General features: G+C 37.2%; 2 protein-coding genes and 2 long non-coding RNA genes across 5 annotated transcripts; 1 reads left to right on the top strand and 3 right to left on the bottom strand.

The window, feature by feature from the left end:
- Window positions 1-531: 531 nt before the first annotated feature.
- On the bottom strand, window positions 532-2,494 carry LOC131784232 (uncharacterized). The gene is made up of 2 exons (XR_010717604.1): window positions 2,356-2,494; window positions 532-1,998 (listed from the first exon to the last, which is right to left on the bottom strand). It is a non-coding gene; the product is annotated as an uncharacterized lncRNA (long non-coding RNA).
- Window positions 2,495-4,391: 1,897 nt separating this feature from the next.
- Window positions 4,392-7,289, bottom strand: LOC131784233 (uncharacterized skeletal organic matrix protein 2). Its single transcript, XM_059101030.2, has 5 exons — window positions 7,223-7,289; window positions 6,650-6,808; window positions 6,221-6,337; window positions 5,080-6,007; window positions 4,392-4,731 (listed from the first exon to the last, which is right to left on the bottom strand). The coding sequence occupies exons 1-4, from the start codon at window positions 7,287-7,289 to the stop codon at window positions 5,721-5,723; spliced, it is 630 nt and encodes a 209-aa protein (XP_058957013.1). The 3' UTR covers window positions 4,392-4,731; window positions 5,080-5,720.
- A 1,319-nt stretch (window positions 7,290-8,608) lies between these two features.
- LOC136281208 (uncharacterized) lies at window positions 8,609-19,892 on the top strand. Of its 2 annotated transcripts, none has more exons than XR_010717598.1 (3): window positions 8,609-8,759; window positions 18,714-18,846; window positions 19,510-19,892. It is a non-coding gene; the product is annotated as an uncharacterized lncRNA (long non-coding RNA). The 2 variants fall into 2 exon arrangements; XR_010717601.1 differs by lacking the exon at window positions 8,609-8,759 and adding an exon at window positions 17,926-17,999.
- LOC131784230 (uncharacterized) lies at window positions 11,776-16,403 on the bottom strand. The gene is made up of 2 exons (XM_059101028.2): window positions 16,267-16,403; window positions 11,776-13,029 (listed from the first exon to the last, which is right to left on the bottom strand). Exon 2 carries the CDS (start codon window positions 13,015-13,017, stop codon window positions 12,016-12,018), a length of 1,002 nt encoding a protein of 333 aa, XP_058957011.1. The 5' UTR covers window positions 13,018-13,029; window positions 16,267-16,403; the 3' UTR covers window positions 11,776-12,015.
- Window positions 19,893-20,227: the final 335 nt, after the last annotated feature.

Genomic DNA, 20,227 nt, shown 5'->3' with positions numbered 1-20,227 from the left:
CTAGGATACTGCATTTGCACAAGGTGGACCTAACTTATTTCAAGATTCTCTGATTTTAGGATCTCTCACTCTGAATTCCTGATCTTTTGCTCTCTATGTCTTGGTTTGTATCTAATGAAGCTGAATTTTTTGCTCTCTCTCTTTCAGTGTGCAGAATCAAGTTCTTCGAGTGAGAAGTTTCAAACGTCGATTGTACCCAGGCCAACTGTGTAATATCGGTCTTCGAACTCTTACCGTGGATTTGAATGGCCGGTCATGTGGAATTCTCGCTGGATTGATTCCCCCACGTCAGAACTTTTATGGAATTTGATTTAGATAAACTTATAGTACAACTATCTGGTTTTAATGAGGCAAAGTCTCGAAGCAAGGAGACATGGTTTCGTCGGATAATCGAGCGATTTTCGCGGAGAGTGGATCAGTCCGTTGCTTTTACAAAGCCTTCCTCCCTTTATTTCTTCTGGCAGTAGAGGGATGAATCTCGAGGAAATAACCTGGAGCCGCCACCAGAGAACAAAAATAACACAAGTAACGCTATCTGAAGGTTAGAATTTATTTGCTGTATTACTTACGGGGTTACAGAGCGGAGCTTTACATATTATCCTCTCACAAAGAGCTTGGGCCCCCGTGCTGTCATGCTACACTCTAGGATTTCAACTGTTGTCCACGCGGAGGCGGTTTGCGCCCAAAAAATCCATCTGATTGACTATTTTTAACCCTCAGTTTACAATCTAAGATCATTGCTCGCTAGGAATGTCTCAATTCCAAAGTCCCCGCGCATTACGCTAGGAATAGGTTCAGGGTAAAACGAGCGTTTTCCACCTGCCTTTCCAATTTCGTTTCTTTCTGCCTATGTTTGGATGCAAAGACTGTTCACGGTCACGGAAGAGGCTTGGGTACAAGGTCAATTTTCTCTGCACTTTGAGTGATATAGTCAATTAATTTACATACGATTTACTTACCCAATGCAGCCCTATAGTGAAAAACCTCTTACTCCATAGTGATACACTCAAGCAAAATTGACCGTTCCACCCTCGGTAGAGAGAGAAAATCGACTTTTGCTTGTGGTTCAGGTAGCCTAAGGAGTGCTTGCGAAGCGAGTCTAGAACATGATCGAGTGTTTTAGCTGGGCTGTTGAAAATTACTTTTTAACAATCAATCAATTCCATTTTTTGATAATGAAGGAAAAAATTCGGAAAGAAAGTAAAGCGAGGACAAAGGGAAAACTCCCACCAAAGATAAGATGTATATTTTGTTATTCTGGGTTAGAGTAGATATGCAGTGAAGTAAATAAATGTTCAAAAAAGCTTGTTTCATACCAAATGATATTTTCCTACCCGCTGAACATACCAAATAATACTGCAGCAAAAATGGAAAGTAGTGCTAGGTGAACACACGAAGTCGAATTGCACATGTCGCACTGACGACATTGAACATGGCAATATGTATCATTCCTGGTATTGGGTCCCCGACAAAGTTCATTGAGATCGTCGCAGTGCTCCTCAGAGGTGCAAAAACGCCGCTCCACTTCAAAGTTTTGGAATTTTCTGTACAATCTGGCGCAGAAATTCCAAGGTGGGCAAATCATTGTTTCTGACTCATTGTTACACTGATGACTCGTGTAAGACGTATTTAAAGGAGTAGAATGGTTAAAAACGAGACTTTCCTCGGGCCCAGGGCAGTAGTCACATTTAAGACAGCCTTCACCCTGATTGATATTCTCATTACATAAGTTCTCTCGGCAGCAAACGTGGCTGCACTCTATGGCCCCTTTAGATTGATTACAGATCTCGTTGTATTTCGATGTAAGGCTGTCCACGGGTACGCAACCTTTAAATTCCACCTCCGTGGTTTCGTTGTACTTTCGGTAAGTGGCCTTAACATGCATACAAATATCGTCTTGACCAAGGCAAGTGGTAATAACTTGATTCTGAATGCACTGGGCGGGTGTGTAGAGCTGGCTTTCGGTGCCTTCACAGCTGTAACACTGATGACTTGAACCTGCGAAAAATGAGAAGAATTAAGCCAGGGAATGCGGCTGGTCGGTAATAACAACTAAATTAATCAACAGATGGATTATACACAGATACAATAAAATATACACAGATACTGAGATTACCGTTGTTAATTCATTAACAAACACATTTACTCAACGGAGTATCTCAGCTAAGCGCCGTTTTTAGGTTCAGACTACATCCTTAGCGAATAACTAGAATTACGACAAATAACTAGAACTTTTTTTTCCGGTTGCCACCATAGTTTCGGGGTATTAGGAGTACACTTAAAACTACACCAAAGAAGTTGCCGCAAAAGAGATTCCACTAAAATCCGACTACAACCTTATGACGATTTACCCACCAGCATCTATAAGGGTGAAGATTGCGAACCATAGAACACACAGAAAAGTCATCATGGCAGTATCACTTTGTGAACGTGTAGCGTCACACGAACAAGTTGACACCCAGGAATTGAGTTTCAGTTCCAACTTATAGTAATTATCTAATTGTGGGTTAACTACTCGAAGCTTTTAACTAAATTTGCAGCCAATCAGGGCGTTTTTATGGAGCAACGTCGTATGGGTACTACGTGATAGGTGTTGGTAAAAAATTTAAATCCTCGTCGGTCAAATAAAGAGATGTAAGATTAAAAGACAAGCAGATGATGAACTCAAAGAGACTCTGTGAACAGAATTTGTAAAAATAGTGGAACTTGATTCCTTACAGTATTTGTCAATGTTGCGTGCCTTAATAAGACATTCTATCACAAATAGCCCGAGGAGAATATTACCCCAAGGGAGGACATCACGTACAACTTGGGTCATGACGAAGACCTTGAGTAAGGAAATAATACTAAAGCTACTTCTGTAGAGATTCGCCTGACTTAGAGCTTTCGGTAAAAATGTCAGCTTCTGAGCCTTTTTTTTCAGTACTGCTCATAACTATTTCGTGCCTTTATCGACATTCTGTTTATCACGTACGCTCGATTTGCATGGTTAGCTGTACGTTTGGTTGACCGCTTTTTATTTCAAATTGTTTTCTGGCTATTCATGCAAATGATAATCTACATTAAAAACTCATTTTGATCATATGTAATCTTGGAAAATTATTTTTCGTCTACTTTCGCAAATTTCTACCTCAAGAAGTTTAAGGGCAACGTTACGCTTCCGGAATTCTGGTACCGGAACCAAATATAACACATTGTTTTTGAGTTCGTGATGTATGCCACCTTTTCATTGTTGCGTTTGTATTGCCTTAATTAAATCCTTCACTCAAAGTAGAGGTCAGATTGTATCGGCTGTGAAAAATCGCTAATAAGGAAATCATTAAGAATAAAATGTAAAGTCGACATTATCAAGTTTCTTTATAACATAGCTAGTAAATTTGTCTAATCAAATTCAATTGCGCGAGCGTGCTTCATTTTCCTATTTTGCACGCTCATGACGTCAGCAAACAAATCCCTCGCGAAAAAAAATTTTCCATCGGTTTGAAAATGTTGTAAAACAATTGGTTCATACATCAGATGTGCGTTCATCGAGATATGAAGCACTTGGGAAGTTTGGAGAGCACTCAAGAAGCTAGAGTTGCTCTCGGCTACGCCTCGAGCAACTCTTACGCATCTTTCGTGCTCTCCAAACTTCCCGCGTGCTTCATATCTCGATGAACGCACGCAACGTATGAACCAATTGCTAACTGATGATAATCTTTCCTTATATGCATTTTGCGGCATTCTATCGCAAGGATAAAATGAAAAACGAAAGGAAGATTATCCCTTTTTAAAATACTTTGGGTTTCGGATTTGAATGAAAACAAAATGTCCCGCCATTGTTTTCAAGAATGTTATGTATTTCAAATTTTCCTTTGTTCCCTTAGGTTTATTTGTTTCAGCCAAACGAAGTAGGATTCTGCTTTAATAAAGAATAACGAACAACTTAATTCATAGTTCAGTGAATGGCTTCAGCCCGGGGTTAAGATTTCATCATGTGTTCTTATCGTCTGGGTGATGGTGGATAGTCCTTAGTAAGACTGTTGCAGGTAGTGATGCCTATGTTTCAACAACCTGAACGGAAGACGTCATCAGAGTCACATCAACTCAGTTAGATTTTCGAAAAGTCAGTCACCCCTAATGAAATTAGTCCTTCTCAGGAACACCCTCACCAGGACGATCAGACTACGCGATTTAATTCATGGTTATCAGCTTTAATATTGAACGGAAGAAAATGTATCCTTGTAGCCTTTTATGTAGAAGATGGCTAGGGACTATAGGCACTTTGCTAATTACACTTCACCGAACTGCGAAGGAACGAAATTGTTCTGTTAAATTGGTCGTTCTTCTGATATATATGTATGTTTTTTTCTAAACTAAAGGTTTAAGATTAAGATGTTTGAGAAAGCATATTCAGCGATTGAATGTTTATTTCTGGTGTTATGGCAACAAGAATATGAAGCTGCCAGTGGAAACTGGGAGTTTAGTAGTTACACAGGTTACTCTGGCAGCATTTTACTTCACATTCAACTCCAAGGTTCTGCTCACAGTAACCCTGGGCTTGGTATTCCTGGCAGAGAAAGTCAGTTAAGCATCCTTTTGCGTAGCCTTGCAGTCCAGGGGAGTGGGAGATGAACGTTCCACAGCGGTTTTCTTCTCCAAAACAGATTTGCTCTCGTTGGTTTTCAGTGCAGTCATCCATTGACAGGAAACTCGAGCAATGCAAACAGGACAACACTTCGTTTCCTTTTGCTTCATAAAAAGTAGTAAACGAAAAAGAGATACTCTTGATGTTTCTTACTGCTACGTTATCATTGAAAAACTATCCCATTTCAATTAAAAAGAGACGGCGCTTTGCTGTAGACTAGCATTTCATTGCAAATCTAGCTAGGCGCCTAACGCAATAAACCTTCCCAAAGCAACCTAAGAACACCAATTGGCTACAGTTAAAGCCGTGTGTGTGCGCTCTCGCTTCCTCTTAACTCTTCGACCGACTAACTGAAGTTTCTTTGTAATTCATTAAAAGCCAGTCACAAATTCGTGACGCTCTTTGCAAACAAGGTTATAAAGGCTTAAATTCTATGATACATTAGAGCTTACCATCATGAAAAAGAAAAGTGACCAGAAGAAGTACAACAAACTTCATGATGAACACAATCTAAAGCTTCGTTATTTAGATGAAAACGAAAATGGCCTCAAGAAACGGAGACAGACTATATGTACCTCCTTTTATTTATTCAGCTTCCCAGATTAAGGTGATTTGTGAGGGAGAGTTACCAAAAACACGGTCAAAAAAGGTTCTAATTGTATATACTTTTTTCAACCAAATAAACTACAATTCTAAGCTGTCTACATAGAAATTCAATGCCATTAAATTAAAATTCTATTTAAGTTTATTGTTTCCTTTATTGGAAATAATTTTGTCGGCGTTTTGTTGCCATAAACGTATGTCAGCCTGCGTAATGTGATACCTCAGTGTAAAGCTGTAAGTAAAAGGCACTGGTTTATTTATTATTGAACATTTTTTTCATTACGAATGAAAAAATAAAAATAAGGGATGTTTAGTCGGATATGAGCCAGATAAGGTCTGAATCATTTTGACTCACTTTTTTCACATTTCATCGTCATCAAACAAAAGTCAAAATCAACCATTGCAACACTTTAATTCAAACTTGGGAATAAGTTCTCACAATCACTTAACAACCACGAAACTTGTTCAAAGCTTGCCTTTCTCAAGACATTCATTTAGCTCCCATATTTTCATCGTTGCAAAGGCTTCCTTCACAGCAGTATAATTCGCACTCGATACTTGGATCGCCTTCAATGTGTCCATTTTGACATAGAGAAGAGCAAAAATCATCCGGGATGCACCCTTTGCGAAACAACGATATTTCTCCCTGATGGGCAAACATGACCCCACAACGGTTTTCCTTGAGAGAGCATTGTTCTTGTGTTTGACTCTCAATGCAGTCGGCCATTGAGGAGTTGCTGACACATGTATGGCAGAAGGAATCCTTCACAACACTTCCTAAGATGTCAAGAAGTAAATAAAGATTCGACGTTAAGACACAGACATGAAAACAAAAATATTAAGCGTTACTCGTGTGCAGTCTACACAATTGCAAACCTGTTGCTTTTCGAAGCCAACAGCGCTGAACGTTTGATTTAAAGCCCGCTGCAAATTGTAGAAGTTACATCGCCTCCAAATGTTTAAGGTGATTTATTTAACACAGTTACTAACCTTCAACGTAATCACCGTTGCACAAGTCTCCTGAACAGCACTGTATGTCGCATTCCATTCCCTCTCCTTGGCCACAGATATCGATTTCCCCATCGCAAGCAGCAGTAGGTGCGCAACCTTGATACATAAAACAAACAAAAAGTCAAGCAAATAAAGAACAAGTAAAACTGAAAAGCGAATGGAGGATGGGTGGGAAGAGGCCAGGAACATATCAATTCTTGAATACAGATAGACAACACTTGTGAGTTGAGAACGTCAACTTTGGGTTTCATAAGTCGTTCGTTCGATCATTTCTCATCTTTATGTATCATAAATCAATGAGAGTGGGAAAATTTATAGAGAGATCTGTTTTCAAACGGCTCTCAGAATAAAATTTTCCCAAAAAAACAAGCCAAATAGACCATTTAAACATTCTAAACTAAAACAAACCTTTCACAATAACTAGCGAGGATATGCTGTCGCTTTCATACTTTGCTTCCACTGTGGCACATCTGACTGACCCACCTACACACGTGGTCTGAATCTCCTTTGATGCGCAATCAGCTGGAGATGAATAGCTTTCGCACTGATAGCACATCAAACTGTTCACTTGGTAAAGAAGAAGAAATAGAGAAGAGGTAAAATAAGAAAGAAAGACTAAGAAAGAAATGGTTATAAAGAAATGGATAAATAAGAGATACATCGGTTAAGACATTGGGAAATCACTCCCGAAGATGGTGAAGATGATAATGAGATGATGAAATTTATAATTTTTTAGGATATAGGTGCCCGCAAAATTTCGAAAAAAACGATTAATTAATTGAAAACGTAAGATAGCAATCGGGAGTGATTCGATAACAGGCAAAAGTTATTTTTGCATGATGATTGAAGAGTCAAGCTATATTGTATGAGAGAGCAACATGAAGAAAAATTTCAAAGAGTGCTCTATAGATGTTGCTTTTTCGAGCCTGAGGATCTTCACAATGGTTTTAGAAGCATGCACGTTCTACTTTGACATACTACCTTCCAAAGCTCCTAGAAGCAGCGTAAGTAAGGTAATCACCGTGAACTTCATGTTGATGATAGTCATCAGACCAAAGTCAATTTGAAAACAGTGTCATCCAGGAAGTATTTTATTTTTTCAGTTGTTTAACCAGCTGGCTTCTTTAAGTGCATTTCAAAATTATTAGCAGCCCGAGTGTTTTGTTGCTAAACTATTAAACGCATATCATTTCAACGCTAAAAGTGGAGAAAAATAGCGATTACAATAGTATGGCAAGCTGATGGGTTGTCTTATATATAAAGTGAACTTCTGAATATTTTCGACGCTCTTGGATAAATTTGAGAATTTAACATTCCATGAGAAGGGATGATAAGTTAACAGTGAGAAAAGAGACTCGGTGGATTGGAGCTAATCGAATCAAGTATTTATATTCACTAAAACTTAACAAAGCACTTCTTTTCTGTTTTAAGCGAGGTGTATAACAGATCAAATGACACATATCAAATAATTTCATCTCTTTACATTGAACAAAATAAATACCGAAAGATTCGCAAAGATAAAAAAAATCATTCATAAGAGGAGGCTCTCCTTATTATTGCCCCTTTTTAGTTCGAGCAATTTTTTCTTTGAAAATGAAAACGATAAGATGTAGCAACTTTGTAAATGCTCGCATTGTCTACAGCAGCAGTTGTAGACAATATAACAGTTCTTATTAAATTACAAATTTAATTTTAACTCGTCATATGCAGTTTAGATAGAGTTAAAGGCTTTTTGTATCAACTGTATATTTTCATGGACAAACACTTTAAAAATTTACTGAATTAAACATTTCCATTAAACTATCAAAATGACCATTCATTAGATAGCTTTATTGTCATGCACCTGTCTCGCCACTAGCCCTGCTAAAAGTGTCTCATAGTGTTTATCATTTGGCCAATGACGTCTCATCCTTGATTGCCACTCCCCAATTGTCTTAGAAGGTTTTTATTATATTTAAAGTGCATGCCTCGTACTTTCCTACTTTTGCTTTTTGGACTTCTGTGTTCCTCTTTCGCCCTTTTTCTTTAAGATTGAAAGGAAACGCCAATATAATTGACTATGTAGTTAGAGACTGAACGCGCCAAGGACTTTACTCATTAATTATACATTTTTCCAGGGAAAATTATTCGACGATGTCGTGATTTAGCATGGCTAACGTTTACAGCAAAGGCAGGTGTAGACAAAACAGCCCATCTGATTAAATCTCAGTCTTGCAATTTTAGACCAAATTTATCTGACATTCAACTAAAGTTGGTGTTAAGGACGCTAGACAAAGACCCATTTTGATTAGTTAATAATTGTCTCTCTATCACTATATCGTAGTTACGCACGTAGTGGCAATAATTATTTCTGATTTAATTGACTTTCTAATCGGACTTTTTAGCGTCAACACGTACATATATAAGCTGAGTCCGCGTTCTCATAGGGTAGTTTTTCGTTAAATTTTGCGTGGCCTTGTCAACCTCACACTCTCGACGTTTCTTAATTCTTAACCATTGACTCAAGCGGGATCGATACGTGAGTACCTTTGTCATTTTGTTTAGGTCACGTTGAATGGTTCTAGGCGAAAGAATACAAATGAACGTTATTGAGCAACGTGAACTAATTTATAACAGTGTAAATTAGAAAACGCTCTTGACGCTACCAGAGAGAACGCCGACCGTCTTAAGTTCGAGAGCCTAAGGCTGTTAATTAGTTCCTTTTTTAATGTATAATTCTTTGATTGGATATCGTATGGTGTTTTACATAGTTTTTATGCTGGTACATTATTTATGTAGTTTTTTTCAATTTCAGTACGCTATATACTCAAAATCGTTCATTTGTCTCCTGTAAGTTTTGGCTTTTAGTACGCAACTTTTTTCCGCTAAATTGATAAAAATATGTTGCTTCAGTTTACGATCTTTTATTCTGATGCAATAAATCGCCGATAACCGTCAGCTTTGGTTTTCCGTGGGTTATTTGTCTTTGGGAACAACCTGTAGAGTCACTCATTAGTTGCGAAACGCCTAGGACTCGTTTCGTTTTGCTTCGTTTTGGAACTTGGCAGTCGTTGCAAACGCTAAATCTGTTTCCTTTAAAAGCAACTTTTAAGTTTTTTAATTCATTAAGTTCGATTGCATTGAAATATCAAAATAAACTATAATTGGATAATTTCACTTCCTCACCGCCGTCACATCTAAGAACCGAGGTTTGTCTTAAACCTTGACCGTTGGTCCTTCACCAGCCTTTTAACCCTTTACACCCTAACATCAGTAGACATATTCTCCTTACTGTTCTCAATACATTTCCCAGGATGCTGACAAGGAAAATTTGTTTAACAGTCAGAGCTTCTATCATTTGTGATTATGTCCTTCTTCCTTGTGACCCTTATGTGTGAATTTGGGGCGATATTGTAAGGAGAAATCAGATGCTAATCAATCTTACATGCTAGTCACTCTAGTCTCTCTTGTTAAAGGTCCACAGCAATAATCACTTTTTCTTGACAAAGTAGAATTTCGAAGCCAATCAGTCACTTCTAATCATTCTATCGCAGATTTCATGTTTAGTCATCCAGGAGATCACAAATATTCAACCTTGGCTTGTTTTCCAATGAAATGGGCTTTACCTTATTTAAGTTGCTTGGAAATGAATGAAATAAATTGCTGGCCAATATTACATCAACTAACTGAACATATGCAAAACATTTTACAAAAAACCTGAAATATGATTATGAAGCGCTATCTGGTTGTGCTATCTATTCCGTGCCGAGGAAAGCGCTCGTTAAGTGAAACAACCGCCTTATTTTCTGAAATATGAACGCTCTGCTAACGCACTAGAGTTCCGCCAGGGGGATAAATGTTTATGACAAATTAGGGCACGTGATTACCTTTCCATGCATTATTTTCACTTGGAGTAGTGGGAAACGTTTGCTATGTATGTAGATGCCAGCCTACAAAGTGAAGACCTGTAGATAACTAGTAAGAATAAGTCTAATCAAAAGTATTTAGTCTATTTAGTACTCTTGAAGTACACCAAGAGGGATTGCATGGGTTTCCGACATTTTCCCAGTTACATACACTCCAGACATTGGGCGTTTTCATATTCTTCCATGTGTGAAGTCCACTTATTTCCAGGAACTGAAACGTTTCGCACCATTTGCAAGTTGACTTCCATCTCATGCTTCCCAAAATGTTGTTATATTCACGAAGAGCAATCCAAATGAGTGCATGTGATTCATTTATTGGTAGTTTTCGAAGAGCTGAAACGTGAAGTTCTTCTGGTTGTCAGCCTTTATCAATTTCGTCAGGCTAAGACTGCTGTGACCATTGTGTTTTACAGCGAAAATGATCTCGATAATATTCCTGGTTTGGCTGTTCACAGTTCAGCATCGAAGCAGGGTAGGAAGGGGCAGATCGCCTTGAAACTTCCCCTTAAAATCCCGGCCAAATACAATTTAGATAATTAGATTTTTCACACAATTACCACAGGTCTAGAAGAGTGCCAGGAATTGACGATCGCGAGTAGGAGTTAAAGTAGAGGGAGAACGGTTGTAAGGTCCAAGCATAACATTAATTTTAACTGGAAGCCATAATAAAGCGAATATGAGATCAGCTATGAGGAGCATCTTCTGGAAATTCTTTTTGGCTTTGATCTCAACTTTTTAATTGGCCGTAGTCACTTGCCCTGGAATCCTTCGCATCCATATTCTGTGGATGATAACGGTGTAAAGAATGATTATTTTTAACATTTAAGAACTGCGCTTGGCGCCAAAAAGCGAGAAGACAGGCGTGTTATTGCTATGTGCACATCGATAAATTATAATTAAGCAGATAAAAACAGCTTTTAGGACAAGGAAATTATCGAATTGCAGGCAAAATAGCTCAATAGTGGTTTAACTCCCTTACATGGCTTGGCTCACAATTTCGCAGGTCTTCAACCGTCAGAGGTGCAGAAAATCAGGGATTTCTTTTCGAATAAGCAAATAATCATACAAAGTGGAAAAAAAGAACACGAATTGAATATGCGTAACTTACCAAATACGCCAGCTAGAATACAGCTATTCTATCGCCGCGCAAACTAATACTCTAACCTTAAAGTGGGCGCGATCCTCGTCCAAATTGAGCTATTTTTTCGGCGAAAACTACACTTTCGGCTTTTGCTGAATTTTTCTTTATGATTTCTGTGCGGGAACGGGGCCTTTCCATACTTGTGCTCATTTTAAAGGCCACCCGAAGGGCCGGGAATCTTTTCATCCATTCCTAACTTCGACGCAGGACGTTTGGAATTCAGACTGTGGGAAATCCAATATCAACTGATACAGGAAAGGTGTGACAAAAACATAAAACTCACCCTTACTGAGAATGCAGCATCAAAAACGTGTCAAGGAGCTTCAAAATGGTCTGCAGATGCCGGCCAGGTATATATTTTGACCAACACGATCTCTCAGTCGTAGACTTTATCAGCCGCAAGAGAGTATTATAAGCTCTTGCAGCCGACAATCCAGCCACCCGAAAGGAGTTTATTCACAAGATACTCCTCATATATGATTCTGACTTTAAATCTCACTAAGGGTCGGTAACAATTTTATTGCTGTATAGACGAGATCAAAAACATCAGTTGCAAAATGAAAAAGAGTAATGTAGAAGTGAATGCCGATATATATAATACGCTTCCCTTCTCCCCCATACTGAGGAATAGTGCCACCAATTTAGATTCGATTCCTTAGTGTCCTCATTCGAAATCACACAAATTAGCGGATGGAACTGGTTTTTTTAACAGAAATTACTTAAGTTTTTCACAGCGCGCCTTGATCTTTCACTGAGTCCTGAGCAGTGGTGCTCTGAGTGACGATGTCTATTGCCCTTCCATTTTCAAGTGGCTCCGGCGTCAGTCGTAAAACTTGTATTCTTGTCGCTTGTTTTGTTTTGTCGAGAAGAATAAATAAAATGATAACCGCGGTGAATGTACACTCGAATGATCCAACGAATAAAAGAAAATTTAGCTCCAGTTGATCGCAAAAATACATAATGCATTGTAATGGAACAGCAAAACTCGCGCGGTAGAAAACGGCAGCTATTGCAAAGGATGTAAGATCTGCGCCACCAGAAAAGATATGAAACCATCCGAGAATTGAGATTAATAAAAACCAACATGATTGGAATGAATAGTTCTGGTCTTCGTTTAGTTGAAGCTTGAGTGGTTTGGCGATGAGCGTAGGGAATATCATCAATACTGCACCACCACTGAACTGTAAAAACCCGATTATTTGAACTACCAGAGATGATAACGCACGTTGGTTAAGTGACCAAGAATTTTTCAATGAGCCAAATACCTCTTTGACCAAGGTCCTAGCCGATGCATGAGAAGTTTCTTTGAACCAAATGCAAAGTGTAAGCACTGACAGAGTTGTGTCCAGTGTCATGAAGAGTGTTGCGAAATACAGAGGTACCATACCTCGAAGAAATGACATCAACAAGGCTGCATTGACCAGGAAAAGTCTTTCGAAAATACTGCTCAACATAGGCCCCTGCTTCCCAACGCAAGAACCATTTCTAGCGACTATGATATAACAGAAGCCGACAGCGAGTAGATAAATACCAGACATCCTCATAAATCCTTCATCTGTCTGGCTAATTTCAAAAGCAAGAATCGCGCTCCAAACTTTAGGAAAACACAATAGAGATAGTCCTCCGCCTCCGTATGCTACTAAAGATGCCCATTGGGTGAATAAAGCTGTCTTCGTGAGCTTATGGTCGGGCGAGAGCGAAATCATGGTCTTGAACCACGCAAACACCATTTTAATGGCACTCTAAGAAAAAAAGGAATTTGATAAGAAACGTAATACGTCTAGGTTAATTAGTTTGGTGCTTTGTCCTCTCATGACTAAGAGTTAAAATTACATTAGTAAATTCTCCCTGTTAAGATTGTAAAACAAAAACGAGTACGAAAGATGTTCTGAAGTGGCCTATTGCCCTTATTGATGTAATGCCTTAGCTTTATGGAGTTTAACGTATTTTCTGGATCAAAACTTTAAGATAAATTTAATTTATTTATCAATTCCTGCTTGGACATGGTAAAATTATATCAGCAAAGATACAAACAAGTTACGCACGCGTATTTGTTGATTTCTTCTTGCGATTAAATTATTCAGGACAATAATGACAGAAAAATGAATAAGGAAAGATAAAACGAGGAGCTTAAATACTGTGGGAACTTTGTTCCTTTGTTTACAGCTATTCCACGGCCTTATGTATTCACTTTTCGTAATGTACCTGAAAAAATGACGCGCTTCTGATTGGTTGAAAACGAGTACATTCTCATGGAACCCGAGTGCAAATTTTAAGTACCGCGCACGCTTTCAAAATTTCGTCTGTCTTGACTTTCTGCGATTTTGTATGATTCTGTGTATTACTGCAAAATACACTTGCCCTACGGGCTCTGCAAATTTTGTCTTCGTCGAAAAATTTGCTCAAGCTTATTTACACCAAATTGCACTAGTAATATGTCATGGTCCGTGTTGGGAAAACCTGTGGCCGAGGTCTTGAGTACTCAAGACAGAGGAAACATTTTTTCCCAATGCGAACCTACCTAGGCTGATGAATAACGTTTTTATTTTTTTCCAAAGCTTCACGAATTCCTGTCAAAAGAACCCGAATAATTTAGGATTGTAATTACAGTACGATCCTCCTTGAACTGTACAATTTTTGAGCTAGTAAATGGCAGTTATAACAGAGGTAATTCAAATTGAAGAGAGAGACTTCACCAAAATAATTTTGTTTGTGTAGCGATAAAGGTGATTTAAAATACTTCCAAACAAATTTTGAAACATTTTTTACAAGCATCTGTCACAATCTGACAACAACTGTCAATTAAAGAGGGCTTAAGAAAAAAAAAGCGCATGTGTACTTTTGAAAAAAAAGAAAAAAACAAACTCAAGTTCAATGACTGTCACGACAATTTTTTCTTCAAAACCTTTTTAACGATCTTACGGAAAGTAATATTCAGTTCCATCGATGATTAGTGTACGAAGAGTACTTCTGTAAATTGCAAGGAAGTAATTGTTTGCAAATTCAAATGTATGTTTTGAGACACCTTAACTAGACCCAAGGGGAATTTAAAGCGGCTTTTTCTCGTTGAATTCATTTGGTTTTTGTTGTGCAATTAACGGTACAAATGGCCAAACTGGACAGACTTGCAAAGACTTACCGAAAACGTATTTGTCGTAGGACTGAAAACTTTGCTACAACGAAAAAATTGTTTGAGAGAATTTAGATATTACACGAATGAAAGTTCCATCGGTTAATTCAACTGTAAACAAATATCTCACAGATTTAACTTTCCGTTTTTAGGCCGCGCGTTAACCAATTTAATAATGACACCTTTACTACCACAAACTCATCTCGAAAACAATTTTCTGCTGTCAACCAAAGTGATTCGAGAGTGAGAAAAGAGACGATTAATAAGTCATTAATCGGCTTGATTTGCGTAAAAATAATTTGCTTGAAATGGAAACGAAGCTAGGGATGTTCTCGGTGAACTACGAAAGCTTTACCGTGCCCGTGGGCAGAGATAGGAAAATCCGGATCGCACTAAGAGCCAACCAGATTGCAGGATTCGTTACCGTGGACACTGAGAAAAAGTCGCGCATGATTTCCACGTGGCCACATAAAACAAATAAAGAATGATTTATTAAGCCTGAGTGTTCTTAGTAGGTTTTTTCTACTCTCTTTTGGATAATGATACGCACACATAAAACATTTCCCTTTACCGAAATCCATTAAAAGTGTTCAATTATCACCGAACAGAATATTCCCTTAAAATTACTCCACTGTAAAGCTCTCAAAATCGAATCATCTGGTTCTTTGACATAGTAGGTTTTCAACTATCACGTCTTCTATTATATTTCGATGGGTCGAGAAATTGTGGCAAGAAGAAAGCGTTAAAGCGATGAGCGGCTTAAAAATTTCTTAAAGATAGGCCATTTTTTTATTTACATCGAATTTTTCGTGTCGTTTTGTTCGAACATGCACAAGGAAAACTAGACACTTTAGCAAATTCAACCGAAACAGAGATCTTCAATGGATCATTACGTGAAATACAACTCATCATAAGATCTCTTTTAAGCCGTCTAGGACCCTTTAAAATGATGATAAAAAGTGACGATCGCAAGCAGGTAAAATCTACTGATAAGCAATAAAAGATATGCCAGCGTGTCAGAAATTTACTTACTGTTTCTTGATACCATCACCGTTTCACACGCGAGGTTAGGACTTAGGGTCTACTTAACATAAAACAATAAGGTATTTTTGTTTTTTCGTTGTTTATTTCCCCTCTGCAATGTTGTTTCGTTGGTGGCATGTTTGCTTTTTGTGGCCTCTTCATCTTCTTCTTTTAAATATTTACTTTGAAATTGGTTACTGATTAATTTTTGTCCCACGAATGACGTATTCTTTCGCGTCAAGAAATACTTTAAAAAAATCGTTTTGAACGCATATGCATACTGTTCTGGTTTAGATAACCATGTACATTAAAGGCTATCTTACCACTTTGAGCATAATGAAGCTCAAATTCTCGTAATTTACATTGCAAATTCTTTACAATTCTTGTTACTCTGGTGAAAAGTTAGACATCTATAAGCAGGCTGTCGGTTTTAAATAAACTCGAAATTACACCGAGAAAATTACATTTTTAAAATCGTACTCTATGAATTTAATGGTATAATGTAACTTATATTTCTTTTCCACGGGAAACTCCATTCTGGAACTTACAGGGCTGGCTGCAGTTGGTTATTGGTGTCTTGCCAAAGCTATCCTACATATCACGTATATCATAAGACCTTGACTCTAACATTTACCTTTCTTAAAACACACTGTGTTCCCCACAACGATACAAGACGTGATTTTGAACTTCAGTTCCCAATCACTATATTCATTGTTCACCTCTGAAATTTTTTGGTTTACCATTTCAGGTCTCACGGCGAAATTATTCTCATCTTTATCAATTGCCGGCTGTTTCAAGCAAATTGTACAAAAATAATATCTCTTACCTTAGATCACAAATGAATGACACAAGATTTGTTGTTTCTCGCTCGTATAACAAGGTTGGACAAAAATGATTTCCACTTTTTCAATTACAATTTTGGATTTGAATGATATCACTGATAGAAAACTGACATGTAAATTGATGCGGCATGTAAATGTAACTAGAGATAACATGAAAGGTCTCGCCGTCCTCACGTTTGAGGCGTAGTTTACTTTAATACTCACTACATTTATCTCCCGCAACGACAGCAAATTAACTCATCTGGGAAAAATAACAAAAGAAAATCGACAAGCTTCGTAAAAGAGTAAATAAGAGAAAGTACTTATTTGCCTGACCACATGTAATGAGTAATTTGCATATTGTATTTTACAAAAAAAACATAAGGTGTTTACATTAAGACGTATAGTACTTCAAAAAAAGGGAAATTTTCACGACATGGGAAATAAAAACGTTAAAAGTGCTAAAATCCGTGGATATTCTAAAGCTTTAATAAAAAAGATTTACGTTCGTGTCGCTTGGTATGATTAACATGATTTAGTGGTACGATAGTAAAAAAGTTCTTATAGAGTTGACAAATCTTTAGGAAATGACAAAGACGATATCATTAGAGAAAGGTGCAACGCAACGAATACTTTGGTACGGTTGTATTGGGGAGCAAATGGAACAAGATTAATCACCAAAAAGTTATGTCAGTTGTCATTTCACGTTTTCTCGTACAAACCCTGTATGATCCTTGATTGTTGTTGACGAAGTTCTTACGAGTGAGTGACTTGAAAAAGTAAAAGACATTTATCAGAACGATGAGTCGCATCCTCCAGTTCAAAGTCTATTTCAAAAGCGATATCAACGAAAAATTTAGACAAAATAATGCTACTGACAATGAAAAAGATTTTAGACTCATCTGAGTAATTACCTCACTTAGTAATCACCTATACGTAGACCTGAAGAAATTATTTCAAACGTAAAAAAAAAGAATAAAACAAGATTTCTTTGTTACAAACGAAATTATTTTTTCGTTTAAAAAAAAAGAAAGGTAAGGTTAATTCAGACTCAGAGAAAGTAATAAAAAACGGCCCTGTTTATAAACCAATTTACCTTGACCATATCGTTATATATTCAGACGTGAAAGATATAAACGGTACGTTCAAAATAAATTATTTTTTGGGAACATGCGAAACGAGGGTATTTCATTTGTATCTCTATGATGAATTGATTTAAATTTCACTGACCCAATAGGTTTGCACGTGAAGGTTTATTGTGAAATTTTAAAATTTGTCAGTCTTAGTTAGAAATAAAGATAACTAAATTATTGTGTAGAAGACATCTGGGCAAGGAAGATAGAAATTTCCCAACTCTCTTTAAGATGATATCCAAATGATCTCTTGATTAAGAAGGCGAAGAAGTCAAACGCCATTTCCAAAAGTTTAAATCATATTTAAAAAACTTCATAGCCCTTACATCGACAATAAGTCACTTTAAAGTTCGATTTTTGTTTAGTAATGTAGCTTACATTCAATTACCGTTCGGCTAAGACCTTAAAAAACAACGGGAAAATGTGAAACCTTACTTCATGAGCGCTTTTGATTGAATGAAACAATGAGATTCGTTGTTATGATTATCAACCTATTTGACTGATTAGAATTTCAGATGTAAATAAAATTAACAAATGAAAAGCAGTGTAAATTGACGTGGCAGGCAACCGATGGCAACATAGGAGAATGTTTTCGGCCCTAAAAGGTTTGCTTTGAGTTTTGTTTCCTCTTGATAATTCACTCATGACAAAAAGTAAAATATTTGATTTAAAACTTCAAGAGAAAACCGGGAGGTTTTTACAGTGCAGGGAATAAAGAATCATGAAAGTCGATATCGTTTACGAGTTCCGAACTGGAGGAACGATTTACATATTGGATCTGTTTATTACGGAGAGAAAAGAGGGTGTTTACATGAAGAGACTAAAAAATTCCCTTTGGGAAAATCTTCCGGGAAATAAAAAGACGCTACAGGTCCATAATTCTTTACCTTTTTAATGTATTCAGCGTTATTCAGCGTAACATGTCCAGGTTAACTCGGAAAGATCAGCGTAGAGGAGTAAAGGTAGATTGTATTTACGCAAGTTGATAAGCCTTCCTTGAAAAGATCGTTTTGTCGAAAAGTCAACTTCTTTGTCAAAATTTTTCCTCGACAAGCGCACTCATACCTTTAATGTCAATTGTAGTCGTCGGTTCTCGATGTTCTCAAAACACCTCTCTCAGTTGGCACGTAGGGAGGTAAACAAAAGCCATGAAAGACCATTAAAATGATATTACAGAGGCAATAAGCCACGAACAAGTATTATTTTACTCCGTATCTCTAACAAGTGATTATTGATATGAGTTTGTTAATCAAAATTCACAAACACAAGTGGGAACAATAAAAAGTCTATTTGCATTTTTTTCTAATCATCCTAAACAGTCAGCAAAGCAAAGCAAAGTGACTTAATAAAGCCAGAGAACGAAAAGGTTGCTGAGCAAGGCTGTTGAACGTGCGATAATGAAGAAATTTATGGTAACGCTTCTCTTAGCAAGTATTTTGCTTACAGATGCTGGTAAGTTTTTTGTATAAATGATTACGTTATTAGGGTACGTGAGGACTTTGGGAAGCCGATCATTGACCGTTAAATTAATTTTTGGGTTTGAAATAAGCCAACAGTTCAACTGCGATGGAAACAAAAGTAGTTCTAATGTGCATGTATTGCATGTAGTTCAGCAAAATCTATTGATCTTCCCATCCAAAACGATGATCGGGCTGAGAATTTAAATTCAAAACACTTAGTCTTGTAAGTCTCGTCTCGATTTTAGAGGGCGGTTAATACCTGAAAACAAATTGGAAGGGAAACGAAATAAATTAAAAAACTTTCAAAGCTGGGTGTTTTCAGTGAACCAGTCATTTTACAATGATCTGATTTGATGAGTTTGTTGGATATCCGCCATGTGATATTTTCATGAGATCTCTAAAAGCAAAATTCAAATCAATTTTTGTAAATAGAACAAGAAAGATGGTAAGTTTTGAGCTCGGTAAAGAAATAGAGAAAGGTGTTTTTCTTCTTGTGCCAAGCTCGTGACAATACGTAAAACACCTTTATCTAAATCCATTTTTGCTCATTATTTCTTTGTTCCCAATTCTTTATTCATTCACTCAAACTATCATTTCCATATCTTATTTTAATTTCTCATCTATCTATCATTTGTTGGCTTATCTGCTTGTCCAGGAGAAAACCAAGATCGTCTGTCGTGTTTTGATTGCCGTAGTGGCAACTCATGGGAGGAATGCGGTTCAAGAGAGGGTGAACAAAGATGCCAGAATGGACAAAATCGTTGCGGATTACTTTCATTGGGCTCATCAGTTCAAAAAATATACATGAAAGGATGCTTTAAAGACTCTGATTGTATAAATTACCAGCATCCAAACTGGTGTTCGAAAAATGCGGCTGCTGACACACAGTGCTTTAGTGAAATCATTTGTTGTGAGCATGATTTCTGTAATTAGGCAAAGATTGAGGGAAATCAAATGTCTTCTAGACAAAAAAAACTTTTATTGGCAGTAATACTTCATTTAGATGTGAACTGTATTTGGCATTAAAATGCTTGTTGAAACATCTATGTGTTGTTGAGGTAACATTGTGTCTAACTTTTCCAATCATGTAAGGTCTTCAGATCTTAGACCCCATTGAATGATTGTGGTAACCTTTAAAAAAAAAATTGTAAAGCATTTTTAAAATGTTATTTATCATGTGTTCAAAGCTTTGTAAACATTAAGACAGACACAATCACGAAATACAATTTCGCTTGATTCCATTCGAAACGAATGTTAAGTTTATATTTGCCACTTGTAGTACGCATCCAATGTTATCCAATCTTACCTCGCTCAATCCAACAGCTGAAAAAAATTGTAAAAAAAGTTCATAGTTATGCCTGATTGGTTACTTT

Source organism: Pocillopora verrucosa, chromosome 1 (genome assembly GCF_036669915.1).
Source record: "Pocillopora verrucosa isolate sample1 chromosome 1, ASM3666991v2, whole genome shotgun sequence".
Taxonomy (NCBI): Eukaryota; Metazoa; Cnidaria; class Anthozoa; order Scleractinia; family Pocilloporidae; genus Pocillopora; species Pocillopora verrucosa.
Note: the sequence above shows the minus strand (reverse complement) of the source record. Positions and strands in the feature narration are given on the sequence as shown.